Below are 14,262 nucleotides of genomic sequence, written 5' to 3'. Positions count from 1 at the left end.
CTTTCTGGCTGATGTTTTGGTCACCTTTGAATGCTGGCTTTCACTCTAGTGGCAGCATGAGACGAAGTCTAAGACCCACACAAGTGGCTCAGGTAGTGCAGCTCATCCAGGATGGCACGTCGGTGCAAGCTGTGGCAGGAAGGTTAGCCGTGTCTGTCAGCGTAGAGTCAAGAGCATGGAGGCAGGCATTACATCAGGAGATGGGCAGGAGGCCTAAGGAGGGCAACAACCCAGCAGCAGGACTGCTGCCTCTGCCTTTGTGCAAGGAGGAACATGAGGAGCACTGCCAGAGCCCTGCAAAATGACCTCTAGCAGGCCACAAATGTGCATGTGTCCGCTCAAATGGTCAGAAACAGACTCCATGAGGGTGGTATGACAGCCCGTCGTCCACAGGTGGGGTTCTGCTTACAGCCCAATACCGTGCTGGATGTTTGGCATTTGCCAGAGAATGCCAAGACTGGTAAATTGGCCACTGGCGCATTCGGATGTGACAGAGTTTGGAGACCCGTGGAGAACGTTCTGCTGCCAGCATGAGCAATTTCGTAGTGGGTCGGTAACAGTGTGGCATCGATGCTATGGACTGGCCCGCTCTTTCCCCAGACCTGAATCCAGTTGAGCACATCTGGGACAGCATGTCTTCCTTCATCCACCAAAGCCACTTTACACCACAAACTGTCCAACTGGAGTTGGCGGATGGTTTCGACCAGGTCTGGGAGGAGATCCCTCAGCCTCATTCTGACTTGTTTTAGGGTTATTACATCACAACAACGTCACACAACATTCAACTATGAAAACGACAAAGTATTTAATAAGAATATGGCATTGATTCCGATCAAGGATGTGTTATTTTTGTGTTCTTTTTATTTTTTTGAGCAGCGTATATAATGCCGAGATACGTTTCTCGTTATTAGAAAAATATGTCGTTATAACAAATGATCTGACGAAAAAAGTAGAGAGATTTTTTTCTCGTAATAACAAGATTAAATGAAAATAGTTTTCTTTTGGTAGCAATAATACGTTGCCGTACAACAACAACAAATTTCTACAGGGATGAATTGCTTCTACACTTTTAAGTTGCCGAATACGTCACCGCGCTGATTTCCGGTACTTTGACCAATCAGTGCAGTCTAATAAACCGGAAGTTTTGAAGAATCATACGCGGGAAATACTTGAAGTCTTCAGCTGTACAACACAGGAGGTAAAATAATTACTTCGAGATAAGTTCACTTTTAACGGTAAACATATAGGTTGTGTGTTTTTGTGGTCCTTGTTACCTGTCAGCCATTTATATGCGTATAATATACGTTTCTTTCTACAAAGTCAGTCTCAAATCATTCGACAAAGCAGCTAAATTAATTGCTAGCGGTGTTAGCCTGATGTAGCACTTGCTTAGTGGGAATGTGACAAAGTTATTTTATTCACCTTGTTGTTTTCTGCAATCATTAACATATGCTAACGGTTTGCCAGCATGTTGATATGTAAGATGTCTATATGTAGATCGTCAGTGGGTTTATTAAAATATATGGAGCATTTTTCTGTTGCTTAGCTATATATTTATTTTCCCCACCGTTCTGGATAAAAAGCAATGAAGGTGGTAACGTGTGAGATCGCATGGCACAACAAGGAGCCAGTCTACAGTGTTGACTTCCAGCACTGCTCTGATGGACGCACTCACCGCCTGGCCACAGCTGGAGTGGACAGCACAGTGAGGGTGAGTGAATCATCCCTGCCAAAGAAGAACAGTTGTGCCTGCACTTTTATATATGCTACACGTTTGTCCAGCAAAGGTTAATTGTAATATAAGATAAACACAATTGTTGCTTTAATTATTTGCATGAAGATGACCACAAAAGACAACTGGGATGCAGGGGTTAATTAAAAACAGTTACTTGTACCAGTGGTATATTTGTTTTAGTAAGGTTTGCACAATTTCCTCAAATCGTATTGATGAATTACCTAGTTAATTGATATTAACAGTATGGCTGCTGCTATCACCTACACACAAGATATGATGCATAAAGAAAGAATAGGTTGTCATGCATTTATTTGAAATCTACGCAGCCTGACATCCCAGTTACAATTAGCTTAAATGTGCTATATTATTTGTAGCTATTAACAGTGAAATAAAAGCCTTTGTGCTGTTTGTGTAGCTGTGGCGGGTCGATACAGGCCCAGACGGGAAAGCGGTGGTGGAGTTTCTGTCTAATCTAGCTAGACATACCAAGGCTGTCAACGTGGTTCGCTTCAGTCCTATAGGAGAGCTCCTTGCTTCGGGAGGAGACGGTATGTTTTGCGAATTTTTAGAATGTTTTATAAACTAAATACTAATACTAAAAAAGCTATTAAAAATCTTAAGCGTAGCTAACACATTTGTCCTTTTTTATTTTGGTACAGATGCAGCAATTCTTCTGTGGAAGCTCAATGATTCCAAGGAGCCTGAGCAGACTCCTGTGTTCCAGGAGGATGAAGATGCTCAGCTTAATAAGGAGAGTTGGTCTGTGGTCAAAACACTAAGGTACACAAATCACAAAATTCACAATGACAGGTTAATGACATTTGATTTCCTACATTACACTGACCAGACCTCAGAAACCTTTCCAGAAATTAGTGAGTATACAAGCATGTTGTTTTTAATTTTAAATCTGTTAATGTTTATAGGGGACACATAGAGGATGTGTATGACATCTCCTGGACTCGGGATGGAAACTTCATGGTTTCTGGATCTGTTGACAACACTGCTATTATGTGGGACATCAACAAAGGTTGCATATAGTCACAAATACCAAATATAATTTGCTTTTGTGCTGTTCATCAGTGATGCATATTATACTGCAATATGTGTGAGGGTGTAACTCATTTTGTAATTGAATTGTACCATGTTGTGATTATTTTTTTTTTAGGGCAGAAGCTGTGTATCTTGAATGACCATAAGAGTTACGTGCAGGGGGTGGCTTGGGATCCTCTGGGCCAATATGTTGCCACTCTCAGCTGTGACAGGTACAAACTCCTCAGACTAAATAAATTTACTGTGCTTATCTAGATGTAGCCGCTACATGTCTAAGATGTGATTTATATTTTTCAGGGTGATGCGTGTTTATAGCACTCACACTAAGAAAAAGGCTTTCTGCATCAGTAAAATGAGCTCTGGGCCACTTCCTGATGGAGAGGTCAGTACAGAACTTGCATTTGGTGATATTCAAGTGTCTTTTCTGCCATCATCTTATACAATAAAACTAAAATATTTTGAGTGAGTGATGTTACATACACTCTCTGCTTGCTGCACGTCTGTTAACTTCTGCAGGTCAAACAGTACAGGATGTTCCACGATGATAGCATGAGATCCTTTTTTCGACGTTTGTCATTCACACCAGATGGTTCTTTTTTGCTTGCACCAGGTACAACCACATTGTGTTCCAAGTTTGTTTTCATTAGGCATTTACGGGGTAATTTTATGTGGCTGTAATATCAAATTAAAATATGTTGCATAAACCAACATTATTCTTTTTTGACTCTAGCTGGATGTGTAGAAATTGGAGAAAACATCATTAACACCACCTACATCTTTTCCAAAAAGAGCCTGAAGAGGTAATTTTTCTGGCATGCTATAAAGAGTCATTGCTGGTTAATATTGATACTGGCAAACATAACGAAATTTCTGTCTTTGTCTTTCAGGCCGATCGCCCATTTGCCATGTCCAAGTAAAGCTACATTTGCTGTGCGCTGCTGCCCTGTCTACTTTGAGCTGAGAACCAAGAAGGGAGAAGGCACGGACATACTTGTGTTTGCTTAACCATGAAAACTAACATGAGTCCTTCTCTCTGATTGTATAGACCTTTTTTTATTTGTTTGCCACAGATGGTTCAGTCAAGGCTCTTCCCAACTTATTCCAGTTGCCGTACCGTATGGTATTTGCAGTAGCATCAGAAGACTCGATCTTCTTGTATGACACTCAACAGACTCTTCCTTTTGGCCTGGTGTCCAACATCCACTATCACACACTCAGTGATCTTGCGTGGTAAAGTAACTCTTTCTTCTGTTGTCAGCGCATCTGCTCAAGGAAGACAACAGTAATTAAATGTCTCAAACGTGGTTAGATTTGTTTTACATAAGCGTTTTGTTTTTGTTTGATTCAGGTCTCGTGATGGTTCCTTCTTGGCGGTGTCCTCCACAGACGGCTACTGTTCCTTCTTATCGTTTTCACCTGGGGAGCTGGGTATTCCACTGAAGGAGCCCCCAACATTGGAGGTCTTTGTCCCAAACAGTGGTGTTGAGAAAAAGGGCAAAAAGTCAGGCAAGACATCGTCACCTGTGTCTCAGCCGACAAACTCAGCCCCAGCTTCTGCATCCCAAACCAAAGAGGCCCCTCCAGTAACCCCACCACAGGAGAAGAAGAGCACCCCTGTGGCAAAGTCTAAGCCTCAGCCACGTAGGATCCCCCTCAACACTCTGGAGGGCTGGGGAAAACCAACTACACCTAAAGGCACCGCTCCTTCAGCACCGCAAACGACAGCACCTGAAAGTTCAAGTGCACCATCTACTCCACAGCCACGCATCACCCCCCTCACCCCTTCTACTCCCTCCACCCCAAAAGCCCTAAATAATGCCAACACTTCTAGATCCACCACTCCTAAAGCCACCAGCACCCCAAAGGGGCCCACACCAAGGTAAATACTGGAGGTTCATAAATAGGGAATTGATTTCATACTCTACATGTACCAACAAAAGCCTTTTTATGAAACAAGGTTTAAGAGACTTTCTTGATTTGACATCTGGAGTTTTTTCATAATCTATGAGTTAAAATAGAAATACTTGATGACACTTTGCACGATACAAAATGTAGATTTTTTTTTTTTTTTAAATACTTGAAAATGTAGTTTTTACGGATACAGGACAATTGTTGTAGCTGTGATTGGGCTGTGATGTCTTTGTTGGAGTACACGTGCTGGCAGTGAGAACAAAGCACGGTCTGGCATGAGGGATTCGTTGGACCCCCCACTGGTGATAAAATAATCAGGCTGGCAGAGTGCTTACAGAACAATGGCCAGTCTGCACACAGTATTTTCTTGTATCTGTAACTTGGAACATTTGTTGTCACTAGTTGGTACGAAACAACTGAATCAAATGAACAAATAATACATTCTGTTAAAATAGGACAAACTTTGTGTTATATTAAACATTTGTGCTTGTGTGTTTCCATGTTGTCTCACACTTGGAGCTTCTCTTACCATGTGTGCTTTTTGTATTTTTAGGAGAGTGTCTTTGACTCCGTTAGCATCCCGATCTCCAGCTGTTGGTTCACTGTTCAACACTCCCTCCCCAACGACAAAGGCCAAGCACGGTTAGTGAGGGCTGTTTCCCCTTGATGCTTTATATTTAGCAGGACAAGTTCAAATAAGTTGTTAAAGCATCCATCTTGAAACCCAGTCTACCCAGTTCTTCTGTTTTTATTAGAGATGCAACAATCCATATTAATCCAACTATCCTGATACTAATTTGGACAACTCGGCACTACTGTATCACTGCTTAATGTCAGAGTTGTTGTTCCAAACCTCATTTAGATCACTATTATGTAACTATGCTTACATAAAGTGTATAGTCTGATCCAATCCATTTATTCAGGGCATATTGGATCAGTATATTTCTAGCTGTAACAGATTGCTCTGTTCCAACAATTTTACACCTAAGACATATCTGGTGCAGTTTCTGTAGCAACAGGCTCTAAAATGTCTTATCTTATTGTTCGGTCATTTTAATAATTAAGGTATGAAATTTGTGGTCATCAAAGTAACCAAAGTTCCAGAGAACTGGAAACGGTGATAGTGCTATAATGCACGTGATGGAATAAGCCAAAAGCACACTGACTTCTGACCCAGTTGGTTTGGGAGAAAAAGTTTAGTTAGTGCTTCCAAAATAGCACTATTAATCACTCTTAACTTAAGCCTGTGTTTTTCCAAAGTAGTACAGGGAAGTATTATGAATGAATGTCACAAAACTGTTTAGGTAAAAGTAGCACATTGATTTAATTTTTTTGTCCTTCAAATAAATTTGGGTCTGTTTACAGCCTGTAATGTCAATGAACTCCTGTCCTGACAGTTTTCTTTTTACTGATGTCTATAGGGCTCAGCAGTTAATTTGGTGACTGCAAATGAATTAGTGATGGCATAAATTTTCTTAACTGTTTCAATAATTACAATAGAATGGAATCATTGTATAGATGGAAAAATAGCCTGTTACCAATCCCTTAATTTGTGTTTGTCCAGAACGTCCTTCTCCTCCCACTGATCCAGTCTGCCAGCCGCCCGAGTCTAAACGGCCCAAGACCACCGACCCCCCAGCAAAGACCAGTGTACCCCAGGATTAGTGTCTTACTGGGGAAAGTGTAGTTCTACATGTGAAAAGAACACATGCTGCCGAGAGGATCAGTTAAAGCTTCAGAACAAAACCTCAAAGGCGCCTTGTGAACGTAATCTCACAGTATCATTGTGAATGGGGTAAGGAGTCTGACTAAAGCTTTAACTTCAAATCAGTTACACATCAAGCTGCATCGGTGTAAGTGTTTTAAAGTATTTCTCCTTTTATTAGTGTGCTTTGTATCATACAGTAAGTAGTAGTAGTAACGCAGTAACTATTGTATTTGATTTGTCAGTTAAACTTATTAATGGCTGTTGTAAAAAGTAAAATTGTGACTCAGGTCAAGAACTTGTGTGAGCTGTAATATTTGCAGTAAAGATAATAGATATGTAACTTGAATTTTGCTCCTGGTCTCATAATAAAGAATGTTTCAAAATGTTTTGTTTCAAATGACTGTGGGGCAAAATACCGATATGCATCCATAATGAGTCCAGGGCCACAGTTAGGATTTTAGTTAAATATGACTCTTAACTTATTTGTTTTCAGTTACTCCAATGAAGTCGAACTGTTTTTTTTTTTATACTACCAGGAGTAAACTGATGAGAGACTTTGGTTGAATGAAGATACAGATGTAAATTAAATAACCGGTCAGTTCACCAGTCTGACGACCAGACGCCACATGCTTTTAGTGTTTATTTTTGTCAGCCAATGTACATTTGTACTCTAGACATATTTATTACAGGTTAGAACAACAAAAACCTCCACCACAATATATTTTGACGTTCTGACTATTCTTTGTCAGGTGCGACTTGGAAGGGAAAAGCTCCAAAACAGCTGGATAAAAAATATTGTACTGCAATATTTTAAATAACACTGGGATGACAATTAGCAAACACTATTATGAGCTTCAGTTAAATATTATCAGTATATTATTTTTCTGGACATATTACAAACAATCTTGTCTGAGCACATCCGTAGATAAAGCCTGCTAGATGTATCAGTTGAGTGAGGCACCACTGTCCAGGCATCATGCGTGAGCAACCTACCTTAACTGCCAGCGGATGAAAACTAACGTGAGTGACAGCTCTTGCAGCCAATCACGTACTGCCTTGCTGAGGCTCTTTAATGCTTCTGCTAATGGCTTTTGTCTGAAGGCGGGGACGCGCTGGCTCAGTTAGGCTGCTGATTAGCAACAAACAGAAGGTTACGAGTTTGAAAAATTGGATTATTTAAGCACAAGACTAGCTCAGCGGCGGCGAGAGGGGCTCTCTCGCGGGGGGCTATGTCAGTCTTCTGACCGGGGCGTGTTAGCTCGCTTTTAGCGGCCCCCGGTCGTGAGTAGAAACATTTCGCGCAGACCGCGGAGACAACCTCGCGTTTAGGTCGTCGGAGTGGCGATGTTGAGCTGATAGCTGCGTCATCATGTTGCTTCCGAGTCGACTTGGCGAAAAGAAATCTCAAGTCAACGCCAGAGGTAAAGCCGCCCGGCGACATCCAGCCCCGGAGGCCTCTCCCGACCCCTGAGGCGCCTCGGAGACCGAGTGCTGGCGTGAGGTTGGCGGCGAAGCCTCATCGCGTGGTGCCTGTGAAACTGGTGACTTTACATCACTTGGCTTCGGCGTAATTGGCGCGATAGTCTGCGGGCTGCGTCTATTATCCGCACTTGTTTGGACGGTCCAACATTTTATTGATGTAGCGCGGCGTTAGAAAGCGCACGAGACGCACCGGGCGCGTGACGAGCTGTTTTCGGAACAGAAAGCGCGGCTGTGGTCATATATTTTTAGGGATGTTGGTCTCAAATGTTTGGAGAGTGAGAAGTGATGCCCTCGTTGACAGCTAACGCTTGAGTACAAAGCAGGACCCTCCAGCGACTCCCATCTGACAGACACTTTGTTTTTACGCCGTTTGGCGGAAATAGCATCTTAAGCCATAATGGGAGAGGTTACTATGAGCAAACTGGTGTAATCAGGCGGACGGATGCAGAGGCAGATCACTGGCAGGGTGTAGGGCTGTTTGCGGGGGCTTATTGTAAGGTCCGCGGTCTGTTGTCTGCTGTCACCGCATCCACGTGGACCCTGAGTAAAGTTGGGCTCCCCGCACTTAACCCCGAGGTGCGTGATCGCTTCCCGGAAAGCGGTCACCGGGGGATAAAATCCGGTTAAAATGGCCGGCGACTGCTCCCACACTGACGCCCGTTACGCGAACTCGGAGACGCTGTGTCCGTCCGAACCCTGGTCGGCTGCAGAGGCAGACACACCCGAGGCCATGGAGTTGGTCGGAGGCGCACCCACCGCACGACCTTCTCGCAACTTCGAGATGATGGATGGGCTGCTCTACCGCAAGAAGCTGGAGAAGGGCTTCATCAACTACCGGGAGGTTTTGGATGAGAAGCGACGGCACGAGGCCATCGCCACCTTCCACCGGCGGAGGCCCGGCCAGCATCACCTCTCCCTGGAGGAGACTTACAAATGCGTGGCTGAGAACTACTGGTGGGACGGTATGAACATCGCACTTAATGGGGAAGCTGTAGTTCCTCACTCTGTTTACACCAGCTTCTGGTTTCTCACTGTTTGTCTGAGTCAAAGCAAGTCCAAACAAGCAAAATCAAACACCACTGATTCCGTTTGTAAACATGGGATGGGTGCCTTTTTCTCAGCTTTTGCTTTGTATTCTAATGCTTGTGTAATTTATTCACAGGTATGTACTTCCAGATTAGAGATGTAGTGCTGAGCTGTCCAGAGTGTCAGACCCAGAGCTCCATGAAAACAGAGGTAATAGCAACCCAGAGTCATGGAGGTTACATTGAGAAGTAACATTAGTTTTTGTCACTTTTATGGTTTCATTTTCTCATCATCCTGCTCATAGTCAGCTCTGAGTTTTGACATGCGTTTAAGTCTAGATCATGTGTTTCTTTGCCTTTCAGGAGCCGGGTGGTAGACGCTGTGTCACAAAGACACTGGCATCGCACAGCGCTGGCATGCTGAGCAAGCTGAGGAGCCAGCGGGAGGCCGGGTTGTTCTGTGACATTACCCTGCGGACCAACGGGCGATCCTACTCGGCCCACAGAGCCGTTCTGGCAGCTGTCAGCGATCACTTCCAGGAAATCTTCACAGAAATGGACTCCAGCATGAAAGCAGACATCGATCTCACCGGTAAGTCCAGATACCTGCAGGTCAATGAGACTGTAGCAGAGATTACTGGTTGAGGTGTGCTTCAGGTTAGAAGGTGCTAAAGCCTTTAACTTGATGAACTATTTATCTTTTTCTGTTCAAATAGCTGATTAAATTCCTGTTTATCAACTCAAATCTGTTTGGTGATTAATTTAATCACAGCACTGTTTCAGCATTTCCGTATTTCCTGTGTTTCCAGGTTAGAGCAGACGCAATTACATCATACACTCAATAGCAGGAAAGCTGGAAGATCCAGACTTGCCCACCCTTTTCTTGTTTCCTCTTGTACCTGTGAAGTTGACGTCTTCAGATAGGAACAGCGTCCCTGATTAAAGCAGTCGTTACATTGTCTCCTGCTCTCCACTTTACTGTTTACACTGGCTCCCACCTTCCTGCTCTTTCTGATCCTCTGTTTACTCTGAGCCCCTTTCATCTTCCTCATCGTACTCACTGATTGACCAGGGTTCAGTGTATCTAATTAAAGGCTTCATTTTCTCCTAGGCTTCAGTGAGGACAGCCTCCTGTCTCTGCTGGATTTCTCCTACTCTTCTACTCTACGCGTTCACCAAAAGGACCTGCCTGAAGTCTTTGCCATGGCTCGTCACCTGGGCATGTGGCCTGCTGTGGAAGCCTGCTCAGCTCTAATGAAAGAGCAGGAGCAGCACCGGGAAAGAAAAGGGAAGAAGCTATCAGGACTAGAGGATAATGCGAACAACTGTTATAGTTTGACGATGGATGCATCAGATGAGTCTTTTGAAGGAAGTCCCAGGCGGACTTTGCGCAGAATGGCAAAAACCCAAAGTCATAACGGTTTGCCTCTGAGTCCTTCACACAGGATGAAGCTCATGGACTTCAAATCTCCCTCCTCCAAAAAAGCTGCTACACCTCGACAAACCATGACCAATATTCAGTCGCAAAATTACCCGTCCATATCTCCATCAAACACTCGTCTTCTCCGTTCCAGTCCTGCAGCTGCAAAGGAGGTTCAGCGATTGCTGCCAATGTCAGAGAGCCCTCGACAAAACAGAAAACCCCACTCTATTACCCGCCTCACATGCACGCCCGCCATGAGAACTAGCACCACAAGCAGCCCTGTGAGGGTGAAGCAGGAAGTAGAGGAGGTTGGAGAGGATGAAGAGGATTATGCGAGAGCACAGGAAAAATACAAGCTGATGAATGTTCTGGGACTGCAAAGAACTGCTCTGCTGCCTCGACCTGAAGATCTGATTGGCTGGAGACAAAAGAAGCGACTGCGGAAACTGAAGGCCAACAACTATTCTCTGACTAAGCGGAGGAAGCCCCGGCCCACTTCTCCTAGCCTGCCGTATGAGGATATGCCACTGTCCCTTCCCCTCTGTAACCCAGTCCATAATCGCCTCCTCAACAAGACAGCGAAGGCAAAGACTTTAGCTGCAGCTGTTGGGAAACCAGCAAAGAGACCAAAGACCGTCCAGTCACATGTTCCTCCAAGTGACAGAAGTATGCGAAGTAAAGGTGTTTTACTAGACCTATTCAAACCTGCACCTAGGTCTTCTTTTGGGGGAAGAGAACTCAGACGGTCAGTCAGAAGGAGCGATTGTTGTCAACTTCCTGTCCAGCAGCCTCTGCGCCACAACACCAACAAAACCACAGTCAGGGTCAAATCAGAGCCAGCTGAGTACTCGATCTCAGGTTTCTCTATATCGTCAGACACTAGCCGTCAACAGAAAATGAAGAAATCCCCACCTACAGTGAAGACCCAGACCAAAAGCAGCGTCACTGCAGAGACTGCCCGAACGCCTCGTTACAACAGTAGCCGACCAGCAACAAAGGCCAAGCTTAGGCGGGGCTCTGCAAAGCAGGTGGAGAAGACAAAGTGCAGGCCCCGGGAGGAAGGGAGGAAAGTGGGGAGCCAGGGAATGGGGGGGGCTCATCAACCTGGTGCATTTCAATTACCAGAACATGCACCTCCACCATCCATCTACAGCCACCCATTGTATAAAGCCATTAAAGAGGAGCCAGCAGACCCTGTGCCGGTTTGTGGACCGTTCTCTGACCCTCCGTCACCAGATCTGGGCAAACGCCAAAGCAAGCCTCCCATCAAATTACTAGACTCAGGCTTTCTGTTCAGCTTCTGTCGACCACCAGGGGGACCTATGGCACTAAAGAAAGAGGAGGAGAGTGTGGATATTTTCTTAACGCGCTCTGTCTCACAAGTCGGGGAGAAATTTAGAGCTGTAGACCCCCCCCACCGTGCACTAAGAGCACGGGGGCCACCCGCTGTGGTGAAGAAGGAGCGGGAGGAGAGACCATTGAGACCAAGCAGGGTTCAGAAACCCAGGCTAAAGTCACGAAGTAACCTTCACCGGGCCAAGCCTGCCAGGCCAGAGGCTACAAGGACCATGTCAAAGGTAGGCAGCATAAAAGGTAGTGGGTGTCGCATGATGATGATGAACAATAAATTCCAACAAATGTTGATTAAACTCACTCATAATGGCTTCTCTCTCTAGCAGCAGGGCAAGGTCCTCACCCTAGGCAGCAAGGCCTGTGCCATGCTGGATGCTGTACGTCGGGCTAGGCTAAAGCAGCTCAGGGGGCCCCGTAGCCAAGCCCCCAAGGTCCCGAAAGCGGCACACGCCTGTCTCGAGTGCCCGACTACCTACAGGGACTGCGACGCGCTAATCATGCATCGCCTCAGGCACATCGAGGGCAAGCACTGGCCCTGTCCGGTAAGCACTAGCATCACCCAGAACAATACGACTGTCGATGTTATTCTTTGGTCACTTCCTCTTACCCTCTGCTCTATAGCTCTGCAGTAAGACGTTCTTCCGACTAAGGAATGTACGCAACCACATCCGTACCCATGACCCCAAGTTGTACAAATGCCGGAGCTGCATTGTTGCTGATTCCAAATGCTAGAGGCTCGGTCCCCTTGTGAAGCGATTTTCAGGTGGGTGAGAGTGACTTCTCTCGAGACTGAGCTGCGCTTAATTGTACAGCTGATGTGTGTCATGCTTGGTTTAGTCATCCGCCATCTTCGTGGCGCTTCCTAAAGACAGAGTTTTATGGTGATGAGGTGATGAGCATGTACTTAATTGTCTCTCTGTAGACGCAGAAAGAGCTGTGTTTAAACCTTAGTGCAGAAATGACAACGACTTCTTCATCACATATCTGTCTATTAAAACACCTTTTATTTTCCAGGATGAAGAGTGTCTGTGTCTGATGCCAGGGAACAGAGGCCCGCGATCGATTAGCAGCTTGTATATAATGCATCTGTCACACACAAGCACAGCAGCCTGGGTAAAGGCCTAATTACTCCGATTCTAATCATTGCTGTGGTCAGTGATTTCTAATTTAATTTTTTATTTAAATAACCAAACCAAGGTTGCTGTTCATATTTGCGTTACCATAGCTACAGACGGTTAAACTTGAACATTACACTCAGGGGACGGGGAATATTTGCCACGGTATAAAGTGATATTCACATTTGTGTGTATAAAATGAAATGTAAAGTAACTGATATAACTATGACTGCTCCTGATTGTTTTCATTATTTTTCTATGTATAGATGAATTTTGAGTGCACTTATATAATAGCTTATGTTGTAAACCTAAGAAGTGGTAATGAAATTGAAGGTTTGGAGTCCATGGCAGATGTACTTGTGTTGCAAGCGGTGAAGGAGGGAATACTTGAAGTTAAGGGGAGTCAAAGCTTTGAGACTGTAGTCGTTTCATTGGGTCTGTGTCCTTTTTGTGCTAACTTGTGATTGACTTGACTAGTCTCCCTCCCTTCTTAATGGTCTGCTAGCCACACATGGTCCACAACTCGGGGATTTGACTTGAGTAATTGTCACTGCATGTTAATTTGCAGGCCGTTTGCAGTCTACTGTCTTTTCTAAGGCTGTCTACATTTAAAAAGGGAAATGTCTTGTTTTCAATGTGATCTTCTGAATTTGAACAATGTAATTATTGATGTTTTATTGACCTTTTCACCCACTTTTAATCAAGACTAGACGCTCTCTGTCTACTTCAGAGTCCCCTCCTACTGAGTAAATGCACATAAAGAGTTTATGTTTCACAAATTGATTTTAGAAATAAATGAACTGTCCTGATGTCTGGTAAAAAAACTGAATAAATTTTTGCCTTTTAATATGCTCTTACTCTTTAATTACATAAACTACAAATCCTCTGTTAATTGTTTTGTTTTACCAAGTGGTTCAAGTTTCTATGTTCAGTAACTATTTATTATAACAGTCACCTTTTTACACTAACATTAATATCGTCCCAAATGTGAGGATTAGCAGCATTTCTCACTTTTTTTTTTTCAATACACAGGTGACTTGCACTTTTAGTTGGTCAGATTACATTTTTGGACAAATCAGCAAAGACAGATTTATTTTAAGCGTAATGTTTACCAGACAAAATGTCACTTTGCCTAGAAGTGAAGATTAGAGAGAGGGGAGTTGCGTCTGTGGAAACCCATCCAGGAGGAAAGAGGAAGAGCTTTAGTTGTGAATCACCTCTTTGCATCTTTTCTGAGTGACTCATCTGCATCAAAAAGGGTCTTTGTTTTTATCACACACAGCACGAGATTAAATACATTCAGGTCATTTAAGAAAACACCCGGAGGAAGTTGTTTTTTGTTACCACTGATGTCAAATGGTTCAGTGAGGCAATCTGGGTAAACGTAATTATTAATTAATTTAATATGTGAAACAAGTCTTAACTCGCTAAGTTGGAGCGAATGTAAATCATAAAACTGA

General features: G+C 44.1%; 2 protein-coding genes across 3 annotated transcripts; both read left to right on the top strand.

Annotated features, from left to right (window-relative positions):
* The first annotated feature begins 1,090 nt into the window (after positions 1-1,090).
* chaf1b (chromatin assembly factor 1, subunit B) lies at positions 1,091-6,787 on the top strand. The gene is made up of 14 exons (XM_029136902.3): positions 1,091-1,198; positions 1,584-1,711; positions 2,151-2,283; positions 2,395-2,515; positions 2,659-2,762; positions 2,901-2,997; positions 3,083-3,167; positions 3,302-3,395; positions 3,516-3,585; positions 3,673-3,764; positions 3,856-4,015; positions 4,134-4,664; positions 5,250-5,338; positions 6,261-6,787. The coding sequence occupies exons 2-14, from the start codon at positions 1,586-1,588 to the stop codon at positions 6,359-6,361; spliced, it is 1,803 nt and encodes a 600-aa protein (XP_028992735.1). The 5' UTR covers positions 1,091-1,198; positions 1,584-1,585; the 3' UTR covers positions 6,362-6,787.
* A 764-nt stretch (positions 6,788-7,551) lies between these two features.
* On the top strand, positions 7,552-13,649 carry si:dkey-229b18.3 (uncharacterized). Of its 2 annotated transcripts, none has more exons than XM_029136899.3 (7): positions 7,552-8,848; positions 9,049-9,122; positions 9,275-9,503; positions 10,023-11,911; positions 12,011-12,229; positions 12,309-12,450; positions 12,702-13,649. In XM_029136899.3, the coding sequence occupies exons 1-6, from the start codon at positions 8,515-8,517 to the stop codon at positions 12,417-12,419; spliced, it is 2,856 nt and encodes a 951-aa protein (XP_028992732.1). In that variant the 5' UTR covers positions 7,552-8,514; the 3' UTR covers positions 12,420-12,450; positions 12,702-13,649. The 2 variants fall into 2 exon arrangements, with proteins under 2 accessions (XP_028992732.1, XP_028992733.1); XM_029136900.3 differs by having other exon boundaries at positions 7,553-8,848; positions 12,014-12,229.
* The last annotated feature ends 613 nt before the right edge of the window (positions 13,650-14,262 follow it).

Source organism: Betta splendens, chromosome 21, assembly GCF_900634795.4.
Source record: "Betta splendens chromosome 21, fBetSpl5.4, whole genome shotgun sequence".
Taxonomy (NCBI): domain Eukaryota; kingdom Metazoa; phylum Chordata; class Actinopteri; order Anabantiformes; family Osphronemidae; genus Betta; species Betta splendens.
Note: the sequence above shows the minus strand (reverse complement) of the source record. Positions and strands in the feature narration are given on the sequence as shown.